Here is a 27,395-nt window from a genome sequence, read left to right as displayed (position 1 = left end):
TTCAATACTCTGTAATATCTCCTCATAATCATACTCAGATAATTCTTTTAAACAAAAATCTTTATTTTCCCTAGCCAGTGATGAAAGTTCATTAATAGTTTCATAAGTCCATTTAACTCCCCTGAAAGACAATTGCATTTCATTATCTGTTAATGGCAGAATCTCATTATAGGTCTCAGTCGCTAAGGATAACGACTCTGCAGATCGGACACGTTTCTTAGAACGTTTGCGTTTGGCCTTAGACCCTGCTGTTTTTGGTGATTTATTCAAGGCTGCAGGAAAATTATCAGTAACACTTTCTGCTTGCTGAACATTTTTGCAAGCAATTGAAGGAGTAGCTGATTGGCCTGCTGCCAGGAGTTCATTAACCTCCTTGGCGGTAATCCCGAGCTGAGCTCGGGGTATGCCGCTGGAGGTCGCCGCTCAGGCCCTGCTGGGCCGATTTTCATTCTGAAAAAAGCAGCACACGCAGCCGGCACTTTGCCAGCCGCGTGTGCTGCCCGATCGCCGCCGCTCCGCGGCGATCCGCCGCGTGCAGCGGCAAAAGAGGGTCCCCCCAGCCGCCCGAGCCCAGCGCAGCCGGAACAAACAGTTCCGGCCGGCGCTAGGGGCTGGATCGGGCGGCTCTGACGTCAGGACGTCGACTGACGTCCATGACGTCACTCCGCTCGTCGCCATGGCGACGAGGAAAGCGAAACAAGATAGGCCGCTCATTGCGGCCTATCTTGTTACTTTCGATTGCCGGAGGCGATCGAAAGTACGCTTCCGGAGCGCCCTCTAGTGGGCTTTCATGCAGCCAACTTTCAGTTGGCTGCATGAAATATTTTTTTTATTATTTAAAAAAAAACCCATTGCAGCCTCCCTGGCAAAATAAATAAACCGCCAGGGAGGTTAAGAGGAAAAGGCAATGGATCTATGCGCAACCAGTTATGGATCGCAAACGCTAGAAATTCCAGCGGTCTATCTTTCAAATCGGAATGATTGAGAACATCAAATGCCCACTGGAATAATTCCCCTTTAAACAAAATATAACTTAGTTGGAGTGCCCAGGTTGAAACAGGAGTCGCTTGGAGATCAGGATTGGTCAGGAACCTGGCACATTCAGAGAAAAACTCATTTTCTGTTTCAGAGCTAAGTTCTTCAAATTTCTTAAAGGAACAGGAACCATAATTAACAGTGTCATACTTTCTGGGAATCCCCCCCACAATGGGGATTGGTAATGGGGTTTTCATAATGTCAGGCTTGGTGGTGTATTCTCCACAGTCAGCATGCAACGCATGAGCTGGCGTGGAGGAGGTACACACACTAGCACCAGGAAACAGGCTATCCCTAGTATAGTGGAGGGGAGGACTGACTCCAATAGGAGATTGTGGCGCACAGAGCCGGTGCAGATCTGACAGCCACAAACAATGCTTTCGTTATAACGTCTCAGCGCAAAGTAGCGCTGAGCGCACAAACCAGAACTGAGGAGATCAGGACAGGTAGACAGAATGAACGCTTGCTAGCTAGCGGCTACTTAGCGCTAGCAAGCGTCCAAAACCAGACAGACTGGAATGAGGCAGCCAATGCGCTGCGGCGATGGCGTGCCTCACAAAGACAGGACAGGACAGTCAGGAAACAGCAGGATCGAGATAGATGAACGTAACACAGATAAATATACAATAAGTATGTTTTCCTAGCGTATTACAATTACAGCTATCAATGAAACTATTTGTAACGTCTGACTAACATATGTATATATCGGCAATGAACCGATATATGACATAAGCAGGAACGCTGACTAGGACTGGAGTAATACAGGGAACAGGACTCAGAAGGATTCGCTATCTCTTCGCAGAGATGAACGCAATCCACAAACAGTAACAGAACAGGATTCAGAAGGATTCGTTATCTCTTCGCAGAGATGAACGCAATCCACAAACAGGACCAGGAACAGGATAACTAGCTTAGCACGGGTGCTCACGGTACGCGCAAACTACCAAAACGTGCTGGAAAACTGACTGACTGAACACAGGAAATAAACAGTTCGTGTACGTATATATCAGCGACACTGATGTATCAACGTAACACGAATACAAGGAAAATAATAAACGTGCTGGTATGCATATATATTGGCAATGAACCAATATATGATGCAAAACCAGCAAAGTATCTTTAGAACAAGAAACACGATCGGGGGCTGAAGCGACAGCAAGACGGGCTTAAACTGAAGCTATGAAAACCCAAGGAAACCCTGCAGGAAGCAGATCTTTATACTGAGGTCATCCAATGGGAGCAGACATGCAGATTCCCACACAGGTGAATGACAATCAGTCACAAGCTGACAGCAGGGAAAGACAGACAAAGCTATGCAGCTTGCATGGAAATAGATCAGAACTGCCTGAGCTGCAGCACTACTACTTCCAGCAATAGCTGCTGCAGCAGCGATCATTACACATCCATCCCAGATGAACGAGCGAGCAAGCAGCGGCCGTTACTTTGGTGATGGGGCCACATGCGAGCCTCGCTCTCTCCAGCCCAGCCTGTGCAATCAGACGTGGACTGATGATGTCAGCAGCGTCAGCCACGTTGCGCACACTGATGTGATGCACGCTGACTGCACAGGCTGGGCTGGAGTGAGCAGAGCTGGCATGCGGCCCCATCACCATAGCAACGGCCGCTGCTTGCTCGCTCGTTCGTCTGGGCTGGATAACATGCTGATGCAGAGTCAACAGAGTGCAGAGAGGAGTTGCGGCACGGAGGGGCTCCAGCCAGGGAGAGGCTGATGGAATGTAATATGCTGGCTCCTTGGTTGGCTGATGGGGCCCTTAGCCTCTTACTGGGGCCCCAAGCTAATGCTTCATTTGCCTGGTCGGTAATCCGGGCTCTGCAGGCATCACAGCAGCACAATGGCGTAGTGGACAGTAGTGATGGTCATGTCATGTGATTTGTTTGATCAGCTGATGGATTTGCAAAGCTCTGATTGCTGTGATCACTTCCTGCTGTAGCACATGATCACGACTAGCTAATCAGAGACTTGCATATATGTCACCTGATCAAACAAACTGATCACATGCGCTTTAAATCCTCTTTAATAGAGGCATCCACACTCGTGACTTCTGCTACCAAGGCACTTTGTATTGACCTGAGGAAGCGGGCCAGAACACATGAAACGATTTGTCGTATGCGCATTGATAAATACTATACCTACTCTATATGGTTTGTTCTTTGAAGGAGGTAAGATCAAATTACTCCTACCTATACTTCTTAGTTGTATAATAGATATCTCAGGGTGCCTCCAACAGTGTTCTTTAATACTAACCAAACCCTTTGGGGTCTAGTATTGCAAACCTCATGGTTCCAATAACTCAAGGAGTGGGACCAACCAATAGAGATGGCCCGAACCTCGGATTTTAAGTTCGCGAACCTCCCGTGAAAGTTCGAACTTTTGCGACCCCGCAATAGACTTCAATGGGGAGACGAACTTTGAAAACTAGAAAGATTTATGCTGGCCACAAAAGTGATGGAAAAGATGTTTCAAGGGTTCTAACACCTGGAGTGGGGCATGGCGGAGTGGTATACATGCCAAAAGTCCCGGGAAAAATCCGGATTGGATGCAAAGCAGCGTTTTAAGGGCAGAAATCACATTGAATGCTAAATTGCAGGCCTAAAGTGCTTTAAAACATCTTGCATGTGTATACATGGATCAGGGAGTATAATTAGAGTACTGCTTCACACTGACACACCAAACTCACTGTGTAACGCACCGCAAACAGCTGTTTGCATAGTGACGGCCGTGCTGGACTGGTGCGCACCATGGCGAGATTGCTCTTCCTCACTCAGTGATGTCAGGTAATGTCTGACTTCGATGTTTTTTTCTCTACCATTGTTAAAGCTTACATCTATTTTTTTAAATACTTGTTCTGCTTGCTGTTCAGTACCTGCATTGAGAATCCTTTATGGAGGGCAAGTCTGCCATTGCGAGTGACCACGGGTAATGGTCAGGAAATCCTGGTTCGATTCCGGTCCGGAGTGGGAGCCTAAGAAATGGCTACCACCACCACACATCCCAGGAAGGCAGCAGGCACGCTGTGCGCAAAGGAGCAGGAACGGCTACCACCACACATCCAAGGAAGGCTGCCATGCCTGCACGTCCCGAGGTAGTGACCAAAAATAAAAATACAGGACTTTTGAGGCCCTGCTGTATATGTGAGATGAATCAACTTTAAATCCTTTAGAGGACTTACGAGGCCAAGAATTAAGAAAAAAAATAAAAAAGTTAGCTACCTGCGTCAGCTTGTCAGGCACGGAGGACGCCGTTCGCGCCCTCCGTGCTGTTCCGCCGGGTCCCCGCCGCTCAATAGCCCCCCGAACGGTCCCCGACCACGCGGCCCGGGTCGGGCTCTCCAGCCTGTACAAAGATGGCGGCCGGAGCTGGCCGCGGCTGCGCAGTACGCATACCTGCGTGTGCGGCTGTGCAGCTCTAAGGCCAACCCCCCGATCCATGTAACAGTAGCGTGGATCGGGGGGTGGCCTTAGAGCTGCGCAGCCGCACTCGCGGCTATGCGTACTGCGCAGCCGCGGCCAGCTCCGGCCGCCATCTTTGTACAGGCTGGAGAGCCCAACCCGGGCCGCGCGTTCGGGGACCTTTCGGGGGGCTATTGAGTGGCCGGGACCCGGCGGAACGGCACGGAGGGCGCGGACGGCGTCCTCCGTGCCTGACAAGCTGACGCAGGTAGCTAACTTTTTTTTATTTTTTTTCTCAATTCTTGGCCTCGTAAGTCCTTTAACAAGAATCTGCTATGGAGGGCAAGTCTGCCATCCATTCAAGTGAAAGGTTTGCACTGACTGCCAGGTAGAATACAATGTGCAGTCAAAGATGCAGTGAAAGGTATGCAGTGACTGCAAACAGCTGTTTGTGTAGTGACGGCCATGCTGGACTGGTGCGCACCATGACGAGAGTGCAGGTGATGGCGGCTTTCCAGCCCATATGGTCGCCGGGCTGAGGTAGCTGAATAACAGAACAGTGACTGTCCAACTGATCAAATTTGGTCTGTCCACAATGAAGCAACGACCTTATTATCTTTGGTGTGCCAACCAACCCCCCCACCCCCCTGAGACACTCATATAGCCGGCGGTCATTGCTTCATTGTGATACGCAAGCCCCTTCACCGCGGCAAGGTAATGATCACATGTACATGCCTTTTGTTTTGTTGTTGCAGCCGCAGTGCAGCCAGAAAAATTAGGAAGGCATGTACACACACCAGAAAAATTATTATAGCGGCCACTGCTAGCAGCGGCCTAAAAAATTCAGGAATCCGCCTGGACCCTGTTGGTGGTGGCGGAGAAGGCAGTCAAGTGGCCTGCAGGCAGAGGTGCTATGTGGGGAGCGACTTAGTCTTGGGGCAGGCAGCCAGTCACACGGCGTGCAGGCAGAGAGGCTGTGTGTGGGGACTGACTTAGTCTTCGGGTGGGCAGTAGCCCTTCGGGAACCATGCCTCATCCATTTTGATAAAGGTGAGGTACTGAACACTTTTGTGACTTAGGCGACTTCTCTTCTCAATGGCAATGCCTCCAGCTGCGCTGAAGGTCCTTTCTGACAGAACGCTTGAGGTAGGGCAAGACAGAAGTTGGATGGCAAATTGGGACAGCTCTGGCCACAGGTCAAGCCTGTGCACCCAGTAGTCCAGGGGTTCATTACTGCTCACAGTGTCTACATACACACTGCAGGCCAGGCGTGGAGTGATCCCGCGCCCTTCGTCCTCCATTCCCGGCAGACTTTTTGACTATTTAGGAGCGAGGTTTGGCGCCAGCAACACACAGAGGCACTAAACCAGCTCTTTGACAAGTTTAGGTAAGTCACTGTTTTTATGATATTCCTGTTTCAGTATAACGCTGCGGTCACCAGGCGATTCCAGTACAACGCTACGGCCACCAGGGGACTTCAATATAAAGCTGCTACACTCACTAGATTTCTATCTTGGGTATCATAATTCTTGTTTTACAGATACCGATGGATGATATTAATAAGCTATGTATATAAGGAAATATATGCAATAACTTGGGATAATTGATCTTATATATAAGGGAGGTTCATATGGCTAGCAGGGAATTAAAGAGAGTCTGAAGCGAGAATAAATCTCGCTTCAGACCTCATAGATAGCAGGGGCATGTGTGCCCCTGCTAAACCGCCGCTATTGCGCCGCTAAACGGGGGTCCCTTCACCCCCAAATCCCCCTCCGTGCAGCGCATCCCCTCTTCCTGGTTGGGGCGCGTCTGTCAGCGCGTATCTCTGCCTCTCCCCCGCCCCTCTCAGTCTTCCTTCACTGAGAGGGGCGGGGGAAAGGCGGCGATGCGGCGCTGATAGACGCGACTGGAGGCAGGGCTGCGGCCGTTAGCCCTGCCTCCAGGAACGACCAAATCCACGACCAAGATTTGCGGGGGTGGGTTTGGGGGTGAAGGGACCCCCGTTTAGCGGCGCACACATGCCCCTGCTAACTATGAGCTCTGAAGCGAGATTTATTCTCGCTTCAGAGTCTCTTTAAGGCATGAATGATGATTTAATTTACATGATCAGTTGGCACAGCGAGATGGATGAATATCCTCTTTCAATATTATAATATTCAGATAGGACTGTGATAAATATTGCTTTTTGGCATTTTAATCTAGAAGGTATTGACATTTGGTCAGTTTTAGATGTTACTGATGGTTTTTATAAAAATGGTCCATATATGTTTGTATTTCAGTTGCTCCCAGTTTTATGTTGCCTGCAGAAGCGGGCTATAGACCCATGAAACGCGTTGCAGATTGTGCTTATGTAGTAAGAATAAACTGTATTTATTTTTGAACAATTGAATTTGTCATCATTGGGGAGGTAAGTCATCCAGTACCCCCCATTTTATGGTTTTAATATATGGTGGTTTTATCCTTTTGGCACCTCTGTAATGGTCTTGAATATCTGCATCCACTGGCTGGATGGGTGTGATCACCCCTTTCTTTTCTACAGAGAGCGACTTCTTAGCCTGAGTGGGGACAGGCCTAAATTCCCCGCATGCGAGAATAGTCTTTGCCTAGACTTGGCAACACTTGTGAGTAACATTTCTTCATTCTTGGGAACCTTGGTTTAATAACAGTATTACACTATTGGGGCTCTCGTTTTCCTTTTGTCTCTTCCTCAGTGACGTCAGGTAAGTCCTCCTCCTCCCCCCAGCCACGAACAATACCACGGGAACGTTAAGCAGCACAAGTCCCCTGCGATGCGGTTTTTCTTCTGCTGCCTCCTCCTCCAAAGAAACACCTTCCTCATCATCCGAGTCTGACTCCTCTTCCCCACACAACTCTTCCTCCTCCTCCCACCTCTGTGCTGCCGCAGATGTTGAGGAAACATTCGAATCTGATGAAAATTGCTCCCACAACTGTTCCTGCCGTAGCTGTTCCTCTTCACGTGCCTCCACAGCTTGATCCACCACTCTACGCACGGCACGCTCCAGGAAGTAAGTGTATGGGATCAAGTCGCTGATGGTGCCTTCACTGCGACTCACCAGGTTGGTCACCTCCTCAAACGGCCGCATGAGCCTGCATGTATTTCACATCAGTGTCCAGTTGTTGGGCCACAACATCCCCATCTCCCCAGATTGTGTCCTTCTACTTTAATTGTACAGGTACTGGGTGACGGCTTTCTCCTGGTCTAGTAGGCGAGAGAACATGACCAGGGTTGATTTCCAGTGAGTCAGGCTATCACATATCAAGCGTCTCACCAGCAAGTTGTTTCTCCGCTTAATGTCCACAAAACGTGCCATGGCTGCGTAAGCCTGAAATGCCCACACAACTTCCTGGCCTGCTTCAGGACATCCTCTAAGCCTGGGTACTTTGACACAAATCTTTGAATGACTAGATTCAGCACATGTGCCATGCAGGGTACATGTGTCAGCTTTCCCAAATTCAAAGCGGAAAGGAGATTGCTGCCGTTGTCACACACCACATTGCCGATCTCCAGCTGGTGTGGGGTCGGCCACTGATCCACCTGTTTGTTAAGAGCAGCCAGGAGAGCTGGTCCAGTGTGACTCTCCGCTTTGAGGCAAGACATGTCTAAGATGGCGTGACACCATCGTACCTGGCATGCAGCATAGGCCCTGGGGAGCTGGGTCTGTGTAGCTGGAGAGGAGATCGCAGCACCAGTAGAGTTGAACTGCCACTCAGCCAAGGAGGAGGACGACAACGAAGAAGATGTAGCAGAAGGAGAGGAGGTGGCAGGAGGCCTGCCTGCAAGCCGTGGAAATGTCACAGCCATGTACTCCCTGCTTTCCATCGTTCACCAGGTTGACCCAATGAGCTGTGTAAGTAATGTAGCGGCCCTGACAGTGCTTGGCAGACCAGGCATCCATGGTCAGGTGGACCCTTGACCCAACGCTGTGTGCCAGAGATGACATCACTTGCTTCTCAACTTCACGATATAGTTTGGGAATTACCTTTTTAGAGAAATAATTGTGGCCTGGTATTTTCCACTGCGGTATCCTAATGGCCACAAATTTACAGAAGGCCTCAGAGTCCACCAGCTTGTATGGTAACAGCTGGCGAGCTAACAGTTCCGCCACGCCAGCTGTCAGGCACCGTGCAAGGGGGTGACTGGCAGAAATTGGCTTCTTCTGCTCAAAGATTACCTTCACGGACACCTGGCTGCTGTGGGCAGAGGGGCAGGAACTGCTCAAGGGCAGAGGCGGAGTGGTGGAGGGTGGCTGTGAAGGTGCAAGGGAGAAAGCAGCTGAAGATGCTGCACCTGAAGGAGGAAGAGGAGAAGGAGGGTGGTTTTTCTTTTGTGTGCTGCTTTTGCTCAGGTGCTCTTCCCATTGCAGTTTGTGCCTTTTCTGCATGTGCCTTCGTAAAGGCACTTGTCCCTACGTGAGTGTTGGCCTTTCCACAGCTCAATTTTTGAAGGCAGAGAGAACAGATGGCATTGTTCCGATCTGAGGCAGACACATTAAAAAAAATTCAAACCGCTGAGCCCCCCTGGGGTGATGGCACTATGGTGGCATCAGCAGCTGACATTGAAGGGCATGTTGGCAGGCTGTACATAGGTGGCAGTACATGCCACCGGACACTGCCACCAGCTGTTTCTGACGACGAGCTACCCCTGCTTCTTTCAGCAACTCATCTCCTCCTACTACTCTCTGACTCCCCCTCTGAACTGCCCCCCTGTTCATCTCCTCTATTGGGAACCTACGTGGAATCCGTATCATCGTCAGCATCATAATCATCCTGCCCAGCTTTGCTTGCCTCAGACACCTCCAAAACTGCACCAACAGCAGGTACTTCATCATCTTCACACGTTACATCCATAGTATCGCCGCCTAACTCAGACATATGCGGTGGTGTAACTTGCTTAGCGCCTTCATCTGGTAATAACAATAATGGCTGTGAATCAGAGATGGTCGTGGTCAGCCAACTTCGCTACGCTGGCACTACGTGTAGTTTTACGCAATTACGCTTCACCAAACTACGGCTTCGAAATCAAATATTCGCTTTGTATGCATTTCGTAGACTACGCGTTAAAATACGCATTTACGCGTAGTGCGAAGCTTAGTGTATGCGGATGCTTATGGCCGCATGGAGAAAATTTTATGCATGAATTCCTCTTTAATTGCTTATACCGTGAATTCTTTTATGCGTACATTCCCCTTTTCAATGCGTAAATTTGTAAGCATACAATCGCACGCAGTAAATTAGCCGAGAGAAACGCATTCGTACTTCACTACACAACACACATGTTAACTATGCATAGTGGGCGTAAGCTACGCGTAGCAGTACTTTGCTACGCGTATATTCGTAAGCGTATGCAGTGATGGGTATTACAATGTGCACCTGTCACACACAGACAGGTAGCGGACAGGCACAATGACACTGCGTGTGCTCAACTCACGTAGGTAGGTGGGTGCACTGTGAACAACAGGTAGGTAGGTATATGCATTGATGGGTATTACAATGTGCACCTGTCACACACAGACATCAGATAGCGGACAGGCACAGTGACACTGCGTGTGCTCAACTCACGTAGGTAGGTGGGTGCACTGTGAACAACAGGTAGGTAGGTATATGCAGTGATGGGTATTACAATGTGCACCTGTCACACACAGACAGGTAGCAGACAGGCACAGTGACACTGCTTGCACTCAACTCACGTAGGTAAGTGGGTGCACTGTGAACAGGTAGTAGGTATATGCAGTACTGGGTATTACAATGTGCACCTGTCACACACAGACAGGTAGCAGACAGGCACAGTGACACTGCGTGCGCTCAGCTCACGTAGGTAGGTGGGTGGGTGCACTGTGAACAACAGGTAGGTAGGTATATGCAGTACTGGGTATTACAATGTGCAGCTGCCTGTCACACACACACACACACACACACACACACACACACACACACACACACACACACACACACACACACAGGTAGTCACTGAATGTGCTGGGCCTGGCAGTGGCACACACACAGTACGCATTATCAAGGCTGTCTATGCAACACAAGTTTAAGTGGGACACACAGAAAAAAAAACAAGATTAGCTCTCAAAAGAGTTGTTGTGGGGTGCTATTTTAGCAATAAGAATCAGCAAGGAGCAAGCTAACAAGCCTACAAGAGCCTAACTAATCTTTCCCTATCAGAGTATGCAGCAGCAGCAGCTGTCCCTTCTCTATTTACTGCAGGCACACGAGTGAGTATAATGGCCGGCGGTGCCTGCCTTTTATAAAGTGGGGGAGTGGCTCCAGGAGGAAGTGTAGCCTGATTGGCTACAATGTGCCTGCTGACTGTGATGTGGAGGGTCAAAGTTTACCCTAATGGTGCATTATGGGGGCAAACCGAACTTCCGGAAAAGTTTGCGGTTCTGCTCGAACGCGAACCACCGGAAGTTCGCCTGCGAACCCTTCGGGCCATCTCTACAGACCAATACCTAAACTGCAGACCTGGAATACCGAATGGAAACAGTTAATTTTCCTGCAAGTTCTGACAGTGGTTACAAGTGCTGCAACCCACCCTTGTGAGTATAATACGCTACTTTTCAAACACCACCTTGTTCAAAAACGATATTTCACCATTGGGCTCCTGGTCGTACTAATTCCAGAATCTTGGAGGATATTTAAAACCACCGAGATTCACAACAGAATTTTTGAAGGTATTGACATTGCCTATCAGGCCTGGATTTACCTCACAGGAGCCTATAGGCACAGAGGTCCCAGCACCTTAGACTTCACCCTCTATCAAACTACAAAGCTCACCAAACTGCACTGCAAGTGTGCTGGCAGTTCCAGCTGTTACTTCTCCCTTCCTCTTACTTCCTTGCCTGTCATAGGGAGGTACAGTAACAGGAAAAAAGGGCACAGGCAGCTAGTGGACAAAAAGGGTGCCGCCATTCACTCCTATAGTAAATATCATTTAATGGGCGCCGAACAGGAAAAAAGGGCGCCGGAGATTAATAACGTTTTATAAACGGCGCCCGGAGGTTTTTAATTTTTTATAACTGTGCTTGTGATGATTTACGTTTAGAAAATGCACGAATAACGTTTATAAAAATACTAAACATATTTATCCTATTTAACTAAAACATTATTTAAATTTTTTTCCCTTACTGTTTGTATAACATTATTTTTCACAAAATAAAGCGATCAGTACGCAATGTAAATTGCAATATATTTTTTACAGTCACTATTTTTAAAACATTATTATCCACATAATAAAGTGATCACTAAGGTGGGTGGTTAGGGTTAGGCACCACCAGGGAAGTCTTAGGTTTAGGCACCACCAGGGGGGTCTAGGGGTTAGGGATAGAGATGGGCCGAACGGTTCGCCGGTGAACGGTTCCAGGCGAACTTTGGGGGTTCGCGTTCGCCTGCATCAGGCGAACTTTTGCGGAAGTTCGATTCGCCCCATAATGCTGTATTGAGCAAAATTTTTAGCCTCCATTTCACTGTCAGCAGACATGTTATTGTCAAACACACTGCTTGAGAACCCGCCCACCCTCCCTTCAAGCTAGGTCCTTTATACCATTTGACTCAGTTGTCTGGCTACACTAATTAGTTATGGGACAGCTGCTACACACTCTGCTAGGGAGATTTTAATTGGCCTCCCTCCTCCTCCCTCCTCCTTCTACCCTTCTACCCTTCTACCTCCTACCGGAGGGAGGAGGGTCTCTTCTGCCAGGGAATTATACTATTTTAAAAACCAGTATACATCATACCATAGCTGGGAATACATACATGAGTATACATCATACCATAGCTGGGGATACATACATGAGTATACATCATACCATAGCTGGGAATCGAACCCAGATCTTACTGTGTGGTGGGCACGTCACCCTAAGCACTGTACCACTACAGAAGTAAGTGAAGCTAGCCTAAAATTTAACATTTATGCTCAATGCAATAGAACCATTAGGTTGCTTAAAGGAGAACTGTAGTGAGAGGTATATGGAGGCTGCCATATTGATTTCCTTTTAAGCTATACCAGTTGCCTGGCAGCCCTGCTGATCTATTTGGCTGCAGTAATAATAATAATCCAAACATTTGTATAGTGCTTTTCTCCTGTCGGACTCAAAGCGCTCAAGAGCTGCAAGCCACAGGGACGTGCTCAAGAGGCCACCCTGCAGTGTTAGGGAGTCTTGCCTTGAACTCCTTACTGAATAGGTACTTGACCAAGCCAGGATTCAAACCCTGTTCTCCCATGTCAAAGGCAGAGCCCTTAACCAGTACACTATCCAGCCACTGTAGTGTGAATCACACCAGAAACAAGCATGCAGCTAATCTTGTCAGATCTTACAAAAATGTCAAACACCAGATCTGCTGCATGCTTGTTCAGGGTCTAGGGCTAAAAGTATTGGAGGCAGAGGATCTGCAGGATAGCCAGGTAACTGGTATTGCTTAAAAGGAAATCAATATGGTAGCCTCCATATACCTTTCACTACAGTTCTCCTTTAAGAAACCTAATGGTTCTATTGCATTGAGCATAAATGTTAAATTTTAGGCTAGCTTCACTTACTTCTGTAGTGGTACAGTGCTTAGGGTGACGTGCCCACCACACAGTGAGATCTGGGTTCGATTCCCAGCTATGGTATGATCTGGTGTTTGACATTTTTGTAAGATCTGACAAGATTAGCTGCATGCTTGTTTCTGGTGTGATTCACACTACTGCAGCCAAATAGATCAGCAGGGCTGCCAGGCAACTGGTATAGCTTAAAAGGAAATCAATATGGCAGCCTCCATATACCTCTCACTACAGTTCTCCTTTAAGCAACCTAATGGTTCTATTGCATTGAGCATAAATGTTAAATTTTAGGCTAGCTTCACTTACTTCTGTAGTGGTACAGTGCTTAGGGTGACGTGCCCACCACACAGTGAGAACTGGGTTCAATTCCCAGCTATGGTATGATGTATACTCATGTATGTATCCCCAGCTATGGTATGATGTATACTCATGTATGTATTCCCAGCTATGGTATGATGTATACTGGTTTTTAAAATAGTATAATTCCCTGGCAGAAGAGACCCTCCTCCCTCCGGTAGGAGGGAGGAGGGAATAAGTAGAAGGGGAGGAGGGTGGAGGGAGGAGGCCAATTAAAATCTCCCTAGCAGAGTGTGTAGCAGCTGTCCCATAACTAATTAGTGTAGGCAGGCAAATGGTATAAAGGACCTTGCTTGGAGGAGGGAGGGATTCCTCCAGCAGTGATGTGTATTTCACTCAATTAGGTGTGGCTCCAGGTATTAGAGCTTTTGAAACATGTTTTCTATCATTTTTCCAGTTGATAGAATTTTTTTAAACTTTCAAAGTTCGCCTCCCCATTGAAGTCTATTGCGGTTCGCGAACTTTTTCGCGAACCGAACCTTTCGCGGAAGTTCGCGAACAGGGTTCGCGAACCTAAAATCGGAGGTTCGGCCCAACTCTAGTTAGGGATAGGTACAGGGAGGGTTCTGTGTGAGAGTAGGGTTAGGTATAGTTTCAGTAAAATTTTAATAATACTTACTAATGTTTTACAACACTTATTACGAATGTAGTTATATTTATATCATCGTTAAAAAAATATTTTCAGATTTTATTATAAGAAGAAACTATAAATGAAGGTTATTGTGAGAGATCGCGGAAAAGCCGCCGCGTGTGCTACTGAGCAGGCGTCCAGCGCGGCGGTTTGCACGCGGAAGCGTGTGTCTAGTGGCAGGGCGGAACACAGAAAAGCCGCCGCATGCAACAACAGTCAGGTGGCTGGTTCCCCATCCAGCGCGGCGGTTTGCACGCGGCAGCGTGTGTCTGGTATGGCTGGGTCTGTTAGTGCACACAGGCTTAGGAATACACGCGCGCGTGCTGAGAGGCAGAATTCTTATACTAGGCAGGAAGAGTCAGCTGACCACGCCGATCAGCTGACTCCTGAGCAGGATACTATTGGTTGAGCAATTAGGGGTGGTGCTGGAGAGCACTACTCCATATATAGTTTCTGCTGGCCAGTTGCAAGTTGTCTGCCGTTGCGATCACTACGTGGAAGCACTTAGACCTCAGTCAGATCCTACAGTATGTTTGAACCAGGTGGACCTTGGAATTCACACTTAGCCAGATTACTTGAACTGTCATTCTGTTTATTCTCAGACTAGTTCCAGGGTGTAGAGACCAAGGACCTCACACCCAGCTTAGGGAACTGTACTTTCATTTGTGTTATATTTCAGACTAGTTCCAGGGTGCTGAGACCACGGACCTCGCACCCAGACTAGGGAACTTTATTATCATCTGTGTTATTCTTCAGACTAATTCCAGGGTGCTGAGACCACGGACCTCGCACCCAGACTAGGCATTGTTTGATATCTGTTATGACTTATTGCTTTTCTGACTACTCCTCTGTCTTCTTATTCGGTACCTCGCATATCTGATATTCCGTTGCCAGACCCTGCTTGCCTTGGATACCAAATCAGCCTTCTGTCTTTGTACTTATCTGTCAGTGTGTTGCCGACCTGGCGAGTCCGACCTCGAGAGCTATTTCTCCTATTAAGAGATAGTCTCCAGACCAGATAGTGACATCCACCTTCAGGTGTCACTCACTCTCTGGCCTTCCCTATCTTCAGCCTGACTCCACCCCTTGAGGAATCTCAGGCTGCTGGAAGGTTCCTGTGCTCTCAGAGCAGTGTCTCTTTACTGTCTATTATCACCTGCTCAGCAGGTGCATTACTCTAAGTACTACTGTTGCACCAAACACTCACATACCAAAAGGTGTCTAGAGGTTAGCAATATATCTGTATTATCGGTGATTCTGCAGATCATCAATAATCAGGTATATATCTGCATTCTTGGTGATACTGCAGATCATCAATAATCAGATTCTCTCTGTGTGCTGACACCAATCGTTAGTTATTCACAATAATATACAATTATAACGATTAAACATATACAGTGGTGTGAAAAACTATTTGCCCCCTTCCTGATTTCTTATTCTTTTGCATGTTTGTCACACTTAAATGTTTCTGCTCATCAAAAACCGTTAACTATTAGTCAAAGATAACATAATTGAACACAAAATGCAGTTTTAAATGATGGTTTTATTATTTAGTGAGAAAAAAAACTCCAAATCTACATGGCCCTGTGTGAAAAAGTGATTGCCCCTCTTGTTAAAAAAATAACTTAACTGTGGTTTATCACACCTGAGTTCAATTTCTGTAGTCACCCCCAGGCCTGATTACTGCCACACCTGTTTCAATCAAGAAATCACTTAAATAGGAGCTATCTGACACAGAGAAGTAGACCAAAAGCACCTCAAAAGCTAGACATCATGCCAAGATCCAAAGAAATTAAGGAACAAATGAGAACAAAAGTACTGTAATTGAGATCTATCAGTCTGGTAAAGGTTATAAAGCCATTTCTAAAGCTTTGGGACTCCAGCGAACCACAGTGAGAGCCATTATCCACAAATGGCAAAAACATGGAACAGTGATGAACCTTCCCAGGAGTGGCCGGCCGACCAATATTACCCCAAGAGCGCAAAGAAAACTCATCCAAGAGGCCATAAAAGACCCCAGGACAACATCTAAAGAACTGCAGGCCTCACTTGCCTCAATTAAGGTCAGTGTTCACGACTCCACCATAAGAAAGAGACTGGGCAAAAACAGCCTGCATGGCAGATATCCAAGGCGCAAACCACTTTTAAGCAAAAACAACATTAAGGCTCGTCTCAGTTTTGCTAAAAAACTTCTCAATGATTGCCAAGACTTTTGGGAAAATACCTTGTAGACCGACGAGACAAAAGTTGAACTTTTTGGAAGGTGCGTGTCCCGTTACATCTGGCGTAGAAGTAACACAGCATTTCAGCAAAAGAACATCATACCAACAGTAAAATATGGTGGTGGTAGTGTGATGGTCTGGGGTTGTTTTGCTGCTTTAGGACCTGGAAGGCTTGCTGTGATAGATGGAACCATGAATTCTACTGTCTACCAAAAAATCCTGAAGGAGAATGTCCGGCGATCTGTTCATCAACTCAAGCTGAAGCGATCTTGGGTGCTGCAGCAGGACAATGACCCAAAACACACCAGCAAATTCACCTCTGAATGGCTGAAGAAAAACAAAATGAAGACTTTGGAGTGGCCTAGTCAAAGTCCTGACCTGAATCCTATTGAGATGTTGTGGCATGACCTTAAAAAGGCGGTTTATGCTAGAAAACCCTCAAATAAAGCTGAATTACAACAATTCTGCAAAGATGAGTGGGCCAAAATTCATCCAGAGCACTATAAAAGACTCGTTGCAAGTTATCGCAAACGCTTGATTGCAGTTATTGCTGCTAAGGGTGGCCCAACCAGTTCTTAGGTTCAGGGGGCAATTTCTTTTTCACACAGGGCCATGTAGGTTTTGAGTTATTTTTCTCACTAAATAATAAAAACCATCATTTAAAACTGCATTTTGTGTTCAATTATGTTATCTTTGACTAATAGTTAACGGTTTTTGATGAGCAGAAACATTTAAGTGTGACAAACATGCAAAAGAATAAGAAATCATGAAGGAGGCAAATAGTTTTTCACACCACTGTATTATCGTTTTTTTAAGAAACGTAATTATAAGTTTCACTTTTGAAACAGGGAAGATTAACATTTTCACAATTGCCAATTTCATACACATTATTTAACGATTTATAAATTTGTAAAACATTATTTGTAAACGAAATACAGTACAATATTTTATTGTTTACACCCCGCGCCCTTTTTCTCCGACGCCCTTTTTTAACGTACGCTAAGGTACATGTGCCCTTCAGTATTAGGTAGCCAGAAGTATCCTCAATATTAAGTAGCTACAGGTACCCCTAGTTCTATGTAGCTAGAGGTGCCCCTGACTGAAGGGAGATCTCGTCAGTGGAATCCTGAGAGCAGGGTGAGTAACCTCTCATTTACGCTTTCATCAGGACTCGGCATAGGGAAAGAGTGAGTGAGCCGCCTTACTAACATCAGGCGCCTGTAGGCACCTGTCTACCTTGCCTTATGGTAAATCCGGCCCTGATTCCTATATAAGGAATATTTTGATTTGCCAGAAACTGGACTGGCTATGAAAGCTTTACAGTGGGGAGAACTGTGCGCAGCGTATACATACATTTTTCCAGAAGGCCCGAACTGTACAGTTACTTTTGGGATGCCCAGTGTTGGGTGAAGAATATCCAACAGGTCTTTGGTCCAGGAAAACATCACTTTCTCTACAGGATCAACATTATCGTCAGCATCAATGAACGCCGTGTATGACTTGCCAGGCAGGATGAACCCCCTGCAATGGAAAATAAGGGTGACTTACTAAATCTAAAGCTTACAGTATTGGAGAACAGACACGATAGGGCATAACTCCCAACTTTTTGAAATAAGAAAAAGGGACACTTTAAGACACGCCCCTTTCACTCCTCCATCCATGCCCCACTACCCCTTCGCCATGCATATCAAGCATTAATGATCAAAAGATGTCGTTTTATCATTCAAACCACACTGGTCCTCTCTATCATCATTAGTTTTTCTTCATTTTAACATTATAAAATATGAAATATATCAATTCAATTGACAGGCATAACGTTTAGAGTCAGTGAAAGTGAACGTAAACTGAAGGGGAAAAAAAAGAAAGAGTTTAACTTACCTGGGGCTTCTACCAGTCTCCTGCAGCCGCCCTTTGTCCGCACCGTGACAAAGCAATCCTCCGGTTCCTGCATTGACCCTCTGTCATTTGGATGCGTAGCCCTGGTCCACGCGCTTCCTGATTGCTCTGCCCATGTGCAGTATACGAAAATCTCCACTGTGCATGCTCAGAACACTCGCGGTGATGGGAGCTTCTTCGAGGACACCTGCGGCCATGCATGCACAGTGGCCATGGACTCGCCGAGTCGGCCAGCTGGATGAGGGTTACTGTGGGGAACTGGAGGATAGCGTAGTGACGGCACGGGCACAGGGTGGCTGCAGGGGGCTGGTAGAAGCTCCAGGTAAGTGAATTTTTTTTTCTTTTCAGTTTAGGTTCCCATTAAACACATTTTTCAGTAGAAAAATACATATATTTACATAGATCTGTACACTAATCCAGAAAGATGGACAAATGAGGGAGAAAAAGGGACAGAGGGATTTGGCTCCCAAAGAGTGACTGTTCCTCCAGAAAAGGGACAGTTAGAGCTATGATAGGGTGATCATGTACCTGTCAATTTCATGATGTTGAGTACATTTGCCATTTTTGCACAGAGACACTCCAAAACCACCCTTCAAAGGCCATAAGCCAGTCAAATTGACCATCACCCGATATCTCCAGCCTATAACACAAGACAGCACTGAATTATAATATACAATTAGTGTGAATAGAGTGAATATATAGAGTATATAGCACCTAGCACCACACATTGGGAGCCTCCGAAAAAAAACTCTTTTTGACTAGATATTAGGCACCTCCTCAGGAGGTGATAGTGTTATTTTCCAAATCTGTAGTTACCTACAAAGAGGAAAAGCGAGAGAGAGCCCGACCAGATTCTGGAGAATCTGGGATATTGAGCGAGGACAGTTATTTCCCCATAGGTGAACAAAGTGGTTGCAAGTTTCAACCTTCCTTTGTGACTATCCATTACCCTAATTTTTTGTCATTTTCCTTATCAAACGGTCATGCGCCATTTGGCTCCTGGTTTTTCCTTCACCTCACAGGCACCAGGACTCCTTCCTTGAGGCATCTGGTTTACCTACACAACCACTGGCACTCTGAGTGGCCAAGATAACACACTCAATCTTTTGTCATGCCTTGGACTGTTACCTAAATTCTAATATAGACACTAGAATTTATGTGAGAAATAGATGTAAACAGACATTTGCCCCTCTTCCCAATGGCCGTGCAAGTGCTGCAACTCTTGCCTCCTGTTTGCTCTGTGGTCAGTGTTGACTGGCTAATTAGCAATGTTTTGTAGGTCTGAGGTAGGCCAGAGTTAAACAGAGGTAAACAAACCCGAGTAACCAGCTTAAGGGCTCTATTTCCTCAATTCACTAAAGGCAGCTCTGTAAATTAATTTAGCTCAGTAAAATACTGGTATTGGTATTTTACACTTTTTATTTTACAAAATTCACGGTAGAAGTTTGGTAATATGCCAAAAAAACATGATTCGATTCTCTAAGCCCTCCTGGGTAGTCTCACAAGCTATGGAGCAGATCAGGCAGCAGCCTATCAGTCTTCTCTTACAAGTCTGTGCATGAGGCATTCTATTTTCTGTCCAGTGCATCCCCAGCTTCTCTTTAGATGTGCATCTATGCTAACTAGAGGGAGCTTTTCTGTGCATCAGTATACAGATATGCACATCAAAGGGATACAGAAAAGCCTTTTAAAATGTCTCCTTCTCCTGCTCTGCCTTTCTGAAGTCCCGCCCTCCAGAGTATCGAATCAAATGGGGTAGGAAGCAGGGCTCTTTGGCGAACAATTTTACTTGATTTACCGAATGCTTTAATCTTTGTGAATTGCAATTTCCTGACACTTCTTGAGGTATTTACCGCACAAGTTGATAATTGACCTCACTAGTCGGTAATTTTACTTTTGAGTCTGGTAATAGGCTTAGTAAATTAGAATTTGGCAAGGTGATCTGTAAAATCAACTGTTTTCTGCATTACCGAATTCGCTAATGCTTAGTGAATTGAGGACTATATAGCTAACTTACTAAGCCCTTTACTAAGACATCTCCAGCAATCTCAAAGCATCTCTTGAAAATCTTGAGGGAGTCAGGAAACCTGGACTGGATTAATTAAAAATTCTCTCAAGCTGGCCATACATCTAGCGATGATGGGAAGATTCTACCAAGAGACAGATTTCTCTCTGTTTTCCCCATGAGAGGAGCAATAAGAATATGTACTCCTAATCTCTTTTATAGGTTGATGCACTGTATGCTTGCATGCTGCATTATGCAAGTTATAGGGCCAGAGTTAGGACACAGATGAGCCTCTGTGCAACATATGTGAAGGGAGGGGCCCAATGCCAAAGCTTCAGACTGTCCCCAGTAGTCTTCCTATCTGACAAATTTTCCCCCAACTTGTGATTCTCAGACTGAACTTACGGTAGAAGTTGGAAGGATCTCCAGTGTTCAGGTAATAAGTCTGGCTGGTGGTAATATCAGTGTTCCTTTCATACTGTGTATAATACCCCATGGCATTACAGCCTCCTTGGACACACGGCAATCCAGCACCCTGAATGGAAGAATAGGCAATTTTGGTAACATCCATAATCAGCTTCAGTGTACAGGTTACATTTCTCTCTATTAAGCCTATGATCAGATGGCATCTCTTTCTGTCCGACATGCTGAAACAACCAAAACCGAGACAAAATCCTGCCGCATATTTGTATTACAAATATTAATAATAGTGTTATTTCTGAGGGGTCAGATCAGCATTTAAAGTGAACCAGAGATGACGCACACTCATGTATTTTACCATATATATCAGTGGGAACATTAGAGAAAACATCTACCCTGCTCTCCGTTTCATCCTTCACTGCTCAGCCTGCTTGTTATCAGCCCTGATAAAATCTCGACTGAGCATTCAGTCTGGCTTTGCTCAGAAATCATTATAGCTGAGTCTGTCTTCTCTTATGTCTTTTCAAACCCATGCCTGCCCCCTTCAGGCTCTGCTTTCCTGTTCTGTATATTTGCAGCATCACAGAGAGCTGTGATGAGATGGGAGGAGCTGCTGGTTTCTGCTAATGTAAGGGCATATTGAAAAACTTTTTTTTTATCTATATTTGTTAGTCATAAGAGGTTTTTAGAAATGGTGATTTCATTTTGCACACAGCCCACTAAATAATACACTTTTCTGATGAACTGTGTTTTACATGGAGTTTTAGTAAAAAAAAACAAAACACAAAGCCCTCAAATCACTAAGATCATGCTGGAGATAATAAGGCAAGAGGAAGCTTGTCACCACACATTGAGAGAGTTATCTTATCTCTTCATTTCTTAAGTTACCTCCTCTGTAGTTATTTACACACGCAGTTAATTAACGGCCTGTCTTTAACTTTAGAATTCTGGAGTTATTTTAAAGATAACTCCAGCCCATTGGCCACAGGCACGCACGTTCACATGTGCCTGCATGCTCCCCTGCAGATGCACTCTGATCCTCCCTCTATGTAAAATTATAGTTTTAAAACCTCCTTTAAAAAGAAGATCACAGCCATTTTGCCAATTCCAATAACACACCATCATTTCCCACAAGCACACGTCCCCGCATGCAAACGCTGGCTTGCGCGGTTTCTTGTCATGATTGCGCTCTATTCCCAACGGATATATGCTGCAGTTTCGGCTAGCTAGTGGAACCGACCGATTGCAGCATGATTGCATTTGCGATCGTGTGTAGCAATGGAAAAAGCCCTAAGCCAGAATTTTTAATAGCACTGCCAGCTCATGGTATGGGAAGACAAGGACAACATGTACAGAGACTGACCTCTTGGAAAGCTTGGTATGAAGGAGCAGGGTACGCAATAAAGCCACCAGGGTTCAGAATGGAGGCTGTGAAAAACTCCACGCTTCTATGATGATTACAGATTATATCAATTGCTGAAGCAAAAGGTGGATAGATCAGAAAGTCTGTTAGCTCATTACAGAAAATAGTTATGAGTCGTTGTAATACAATGTTCTCAAACACTACGCTACCTTGCATGGCATCTTCTACGAGTTTGTCAAGATTACCATGAATCACAGAGATCTTCCCACAGCCAGGTTGATGTTTACCACCGCTTGGGAAGAAGTCAGCATTGCCATCCGGATGGTCCACGCCAAACCCACCAAAACCTGATGGTAAAACAAATCGAATGGAGAACGGATAACCATTACAAGTTGATGATACAGTCGCAAAGATAACAGGTACTTGCAAGGTCTAGACTTGTGACCAGTTCTTTTCTGCTAGCCACCCACCTCTTACAAATATAGCAACACCCATGTGCTGCATTAAGACTACTTCCATGTACAGCCTCTCCTCTACCATGTGCTGCTTGCCATGTGTAGCAGATCCCTCAACCTTCCCATGATACCCCCTTCACCCCAACACACACACACCTTCCACACAAAGCCTCCACTAGACTCCACTAGACTCCACTAGACACCAGGGAACTGTATAAGGGAGGGAGGCAAGGAGGGGGACCCCTAGATACCAGTGAACAGTATGAGGGATGGAAGCCACTAGACACAAGGGAACTGCATAGGGGAGGGAGGGGAGCCATTAAACAACATGGAATTTTGTAAGGGAGTTTGGTGGCCACTAGACATTGAGGTTGGCCCATGATTTGGTCCCAGTGTTTAATTTTTCGGCCTGCTTTGTATTTGAGTTTGACACCCCTGGCTTAGAGAAAGAGCAGGAATATCCCCATCAGGATGAATGAGGAATTCTTGATCTTTGATAAGGGTGCTGTCCTCAATACAGCCCATAACAGGAGATGCTCCCTCTAGTACATCTGGCAGTGAAGGGGTCACACTCTCTCTAGTACTTGCTACTGGTAGGTGCTAATGTTTCATATCTGCACGAACTGCATTGTAATTCAGATGTGCCTTCATTGGTAAGCAAGCCTGAACACAATGCCCTCCCCCTACAACAGTACTTACAGCTACACAAGAGGATATACCGCCAGCTTCTGAAACTCCACTGAGCCTGATGCCTCTCCCTTCCTTTCTTATTGGATGGACACTAGCAGCACCAGCTTTGGCTAGGGGGAAGCTGGTACTGCTCCTATTGCAGCTCCTGCATGTGCCCCCCAGAGGGCATGCAGGAGCTGCAAAAACTGGACTGTCCCAGTGAAATCGGGACAGCTGGGGAGTATGGTCCTACACCTTCAGTACACCTTCAGTGTATCTGTAACCTTTGTATACCGCACTTATTGGCAAAGCCAAATGTATACTTTTTCCACCCCTAGATTAAGTGTATTGTTTCCCTTCCATGTGTACAGTACACTCTACCATATGTAATATCCATGTACTGCAACCACTGTCTTTTATGCACAGCTCCCTTGAGCATCAGCTTTTCTTTTTCATGTTTTGCTCCCTATTTTCCGGCTTCTCTTTCATATGTAGAAACCCCTATTTCATGTCTTGGGCTTCAGCCTCCCAAGGCCCGGGCCTTTGTGGCCTGTCCAGAAATCCAGTCTTGCTTATTGGGGAGTTACCAGCTACTTCAACACCATGTAAAGGACCAATTTATAAGTAAGCATGAGCATCAGAAAGTGACGCCTACCAAGAGGGCCAATGGATACAGCATTTGTGTGAATGGCATCAACAAACAGCGCATCTGTTTTGTCCAGGCACACCTCTGGCGGGGTGCGGGAAAAGTACGGCCCAGCCGGATCCAAACCTGCAAGACATTACCAGGGTTTAGAGTGTAACTGTCGGGCATAAAATCAATTCTTTATTTTTATCTGGTAAACAAGTAATAAGGATGCTAACCAGGCAATCCAAAAGTTAAAATCTCTATTACTTTTCTTGTTAATAAATGATCATTCCTCATTAAAGTGGTCCTGAACTTTTGCACGGGACATAAAGAAAACATAGAGGATTGCACCCAGTATATATTTAGAGAGTTTAGCCGGTCTAATTCCCCCTTATCTGTGACTAATCCCAAATGTAATTTGAACTCTCAGCTGTGTCACCTCAGGAATCTCATCTGCCACGGCAGAGCACCTAATCTAAAAACACAGGATTATTTACAATATGTCTGCTCCATAAAAGCAGGAAGTAAACACACTGCAGATGTATTGCAGGATTTGTATCAGTTGTAACAAAGAAATTTTAAACTGTGAGTTGCAGCTTGCGCCAATTGGTTTAATTCAGCAGCTGATTGGACCAGGCGATCCCCAAAAACCTCAATGTTAAATAGTTATGAAAATGTCCACAGCGCTTAAAAGATAAATATCTTTAATGATCCAAATTCATAAAACAATGATAATTGATCCTAGGCCACAAGAAAACTTATAGCACCTTCCCCACTCTATACAAACATTCAACTCTCACACCACTCGCTCTGTCTCACTGCAGTGAGTGCGTGAAAAAATGCCGTAAAAAAATAGGGATCCCAGTAAAGAATCAAAAAAACCAAAGTTCCACAGGCACATGAATAAAAGGTTCAAGTTGTAGGCGTCGCACTGATTCCAATGCAAGTCCCAGTCAGCCTGCCTGCCCAGCAGTAGCTGACCCAAAGTTCAATCTTCAGTCAAATTGGCAATAATGTTGCTCATACGTTACCCTCCTGAGTTGGGGCAAGATCACGGCTCCACGTTCTGCCTCAATCCGTCACCCGTTTGGCCAGTTACGTGGTTACGGAGAGGCTAGTTGTATAGCACTGTCGGGGCTAGATTCCGGATAGATGCGGAAGTGAAACGCTCCACAGCGGTGGATTAGTTTTCAGTGACGTCACTCTAACGTGCGGCGCAGGGTTGCTGACGTTTCAAGGGGTACGCCCCTCTTCCTCAGAGCTCTGAAGGGTGACGGATTGAGGCAGAACGTGGAGCCGTGATCTTGCTGGGCAGGCAGGCTGACTGGGACTTGCATTGGAATCAGTGCGACGCCTACAACTTGAACCTTTTATTCATGTGCCTGTGGAACTTTGGTTTTTTTGATTCTTTACTGGGATCCCTATTTTTTTACGGCATTTTTTCACGCACTCACTGCAGTGAGACAGAGCGAGTGGTGTGAGAGTTGAATGTTTGTATAGAGTGGGGAAGGTGCTATAAGTTTTCTTGTGGCCTAGGATCAATTATCATTGTTTTATGAATTTGGATCATTAAAGATATTTATCTTTTAAGCACTGTAACAAAGAAATGTTTTTCTTTGAAGGTTATTATGCTGTTGCATAACTTTTAGAGCAGAGAGGATTGGAAGTTCTGAGTTCAGGTCCGCTTTAATAGCTCTATTAAATACATATGTGCATTATTACCTCAAGTTTTTTTTGGGGAGGAGGAACTTCCAAATTATCACTTACTACAACTGTGCAATTGCCAATCAAGGGCTCGCATACTTCAGATCACGGTGATCGCAGTGAAGACAAAAGTGGATTAAAAAAAAAAAAAGAGAAAAAGGAAAAAAAAGGGGGGGGGGGGGAGTAGGTGGAGCAGCACAGGGAGTAGATTTATGAATACAAATGTGGCCCCATATCCATGTCTCTAATAAGTACACATGTACGATGAATGTCACTTGGTGGGGATCAGTATCGATCTCTCAGACTAGATTATAGGGCCGATGCTGTACAGAAACTATCAAGCACGATACGCGGGGTGGAGCGTCAACAGAGCGGTGCGGATGTGACATCATGCAGGGGGCGGGGTGAGTGTAGAGAACAAAGGTTTCGGCCGGCTGATCACTGGCAGAGGCATTGCGGGACGCTGTACACATGCTGGATTCTCAGCAGAGAAGGTCATTATCGGGAAGCAATGGTAATGTCAACAGAGTGAAAACAGTCTCCATCTCTTCATCACCTACCTGTAATTCTTCCTATTCCTCTTTGTCTTTTTCCAGCCTCCCCAGCAACTTGCGCTCCCAGACTGTGGCCAATCAGATAGACATCACTAAGTGTGTAGTCAATCGTTTCCTTAGGGAAGAAGTGAACATTTCTGTGGGTGCAGGTAATAAAATCAGAGTATACTGTCCTGAATTTGCAGCCATGGCACCTTTCTGGAATAGGCTGATTTTCTACAAATAAGTATCTCAGCCGCCCCTTGTCCTCCACCACAGAGGTGGGATTGTCTCATGATTACTGATGATCTTAATCTGCTAATTACGATTACGCAAAATTTTGCATAACATTTTGCATTTGCGGCCGACACGTAATTACAATTTGGAAGTTTAATTGTTTTTGTGTACTCCATTCGTAATTATGTGTAATTGCGCGTAATTTCGTGCCGACTCTAGCGGTAAATAGCAAAGCCTCCATACATTTTGCTGTCACTCCCAAAAAATTTATTTTAAAATTTCTATGAAAAAAAATGGTTTTTAAAAGCAAAATTTTATTTTTACCAATTTTAAAAAACATTTTTCCTTTGAATTTTTAAAATCAATTTTCTCAAAAACTACAAGATCTTTCAGTGAAAAAATTTGGACTTGTTCCACTATTCTTCTTACTATACGTCGTCATTTTGGTAACGAGAGCATGTATGGGGCTTTGCTTTTAACTGCTGAAATTTGCACTAAATGACACAACATTACTGTTACTGTTCCTGATTAAGGTTACAAATGCAATTAACTATGATTTTCCCAAAATGTTGCCTTACAGTTTAACGTTGTACTTGCAAATTATGATGTGAAATTACGAATATGTGAAATTTGTGTTCATCACTACTTATCCTTAGGATGTTTTGCCTCATCCGTTGCTATCCGGTAGATGCTAAATTATATTAATAAGTAAAAGGTTTCTGCTAGACACCCTTTTCTGTTCGTGTTTTCTTATCTCGACGGAGCAACTACTGCAGTTCTTATCAGTGAAGGAGATTCCTAGACATTCTATAAATACACTCACTTCTACTTTACATGTACTGTAGATATTGTTTAAAAGAGAACCCGAGGCAGAGTTTATAAATCTTTATAGGACACAGAGGCATATTCTATGCACAATGACCTGCTTGTGTGTCCTTCTAATGCCTGCGCAAGCCCCCCCCCCCCCCCCCCCCCCCCGGGCTCTGCTGTCCCCCTTACAACTAGCGACAGGCTGGCGACAATCTGTTTGTCGCCAGCCTGCTGGTTACCATTTATTTGTCAATCAGTGTGCTCCTCCCATGTCTCCTTTATTCATGGCTCCCACCTCTGTCCCCTCGCTCCCCACCTCTGTAAGCTTCCTTTAATCGGAAGCTAAGCCACCACCCAGGAAGTACTTTTATTACCAGCAAAAACGCCAGCGATTTCTGCAATGCTAGCGATTCGGCCTAGTGTGTTCCTAGCCTTACAGAAGTATTTATG

At 45.6% G+C, this 27,395-nt stretch overlaps 1 protein-coding gene across 4 annotated transcripts in view; it reads right to left on the bottom strand.

Annotated features, from left to right (window-relative positions):
* Positions 1-27,395, bottom strand: part of LOC137536358 (pancreatic lipase-related protein 2-like) — a 63,599-nt gene that overhangs the window by 4,429 nt on the left and 31,775 nt on the right. For all 4 annotated transcript variants that reach the window (XM_068258542.1, XM_068258540.1, XM_068258543.1 and 1 more), the window contains exons 6-12: positions 25,926-26,034; positions 23,689-23,805; positions 22,119-22,256; positions 21,910-22,022; positions 20,532-20,661; positions 18,650-18,761; positions 17,579-17,746 (exon numbers count right to left, since the gene is read on the bottom strand). In XM_068258542.1, the coding sequence (XP_068114643.1) occupies positions 17,579-17,746; positions 18,650-18,761; positions 20,532-20,661; positions 21,910-22,022; positions 22,119-22,256; positions 23,689-23,805; positions 25,926-26,034 (887 nt within the window). The remainder of the gene's footprint in view (positions 1-17,578; positions 17,747-18,649; positions 18,762-20,531; positions 20,662-21,909; positions 22,023-22,118; positions 22,257-23,688; positions 23,806-25,925; positions 26,035-27,395) is intronic.

The sequence above is a fragment of the Hyperolius riggenbachi genome, chromosome 10 (assembly GCF_040937935.1).
Source record: "Hyperolius riggenbachi isolate aHypRig1 chromosome 10, aHypRig1.pri, whole genome shotgun sequence".
Classification (NCBI taxonomy): domain Eukaryota; kingdom Metazoa; phylum Chordata; class Amphibia; order Anura; family Hyperoliidae; genus Hyperolius; species Hyperolius riggenbachi.
This window is presented reverse-complemented; position numbering and strand designations above follow the sequence as displayed.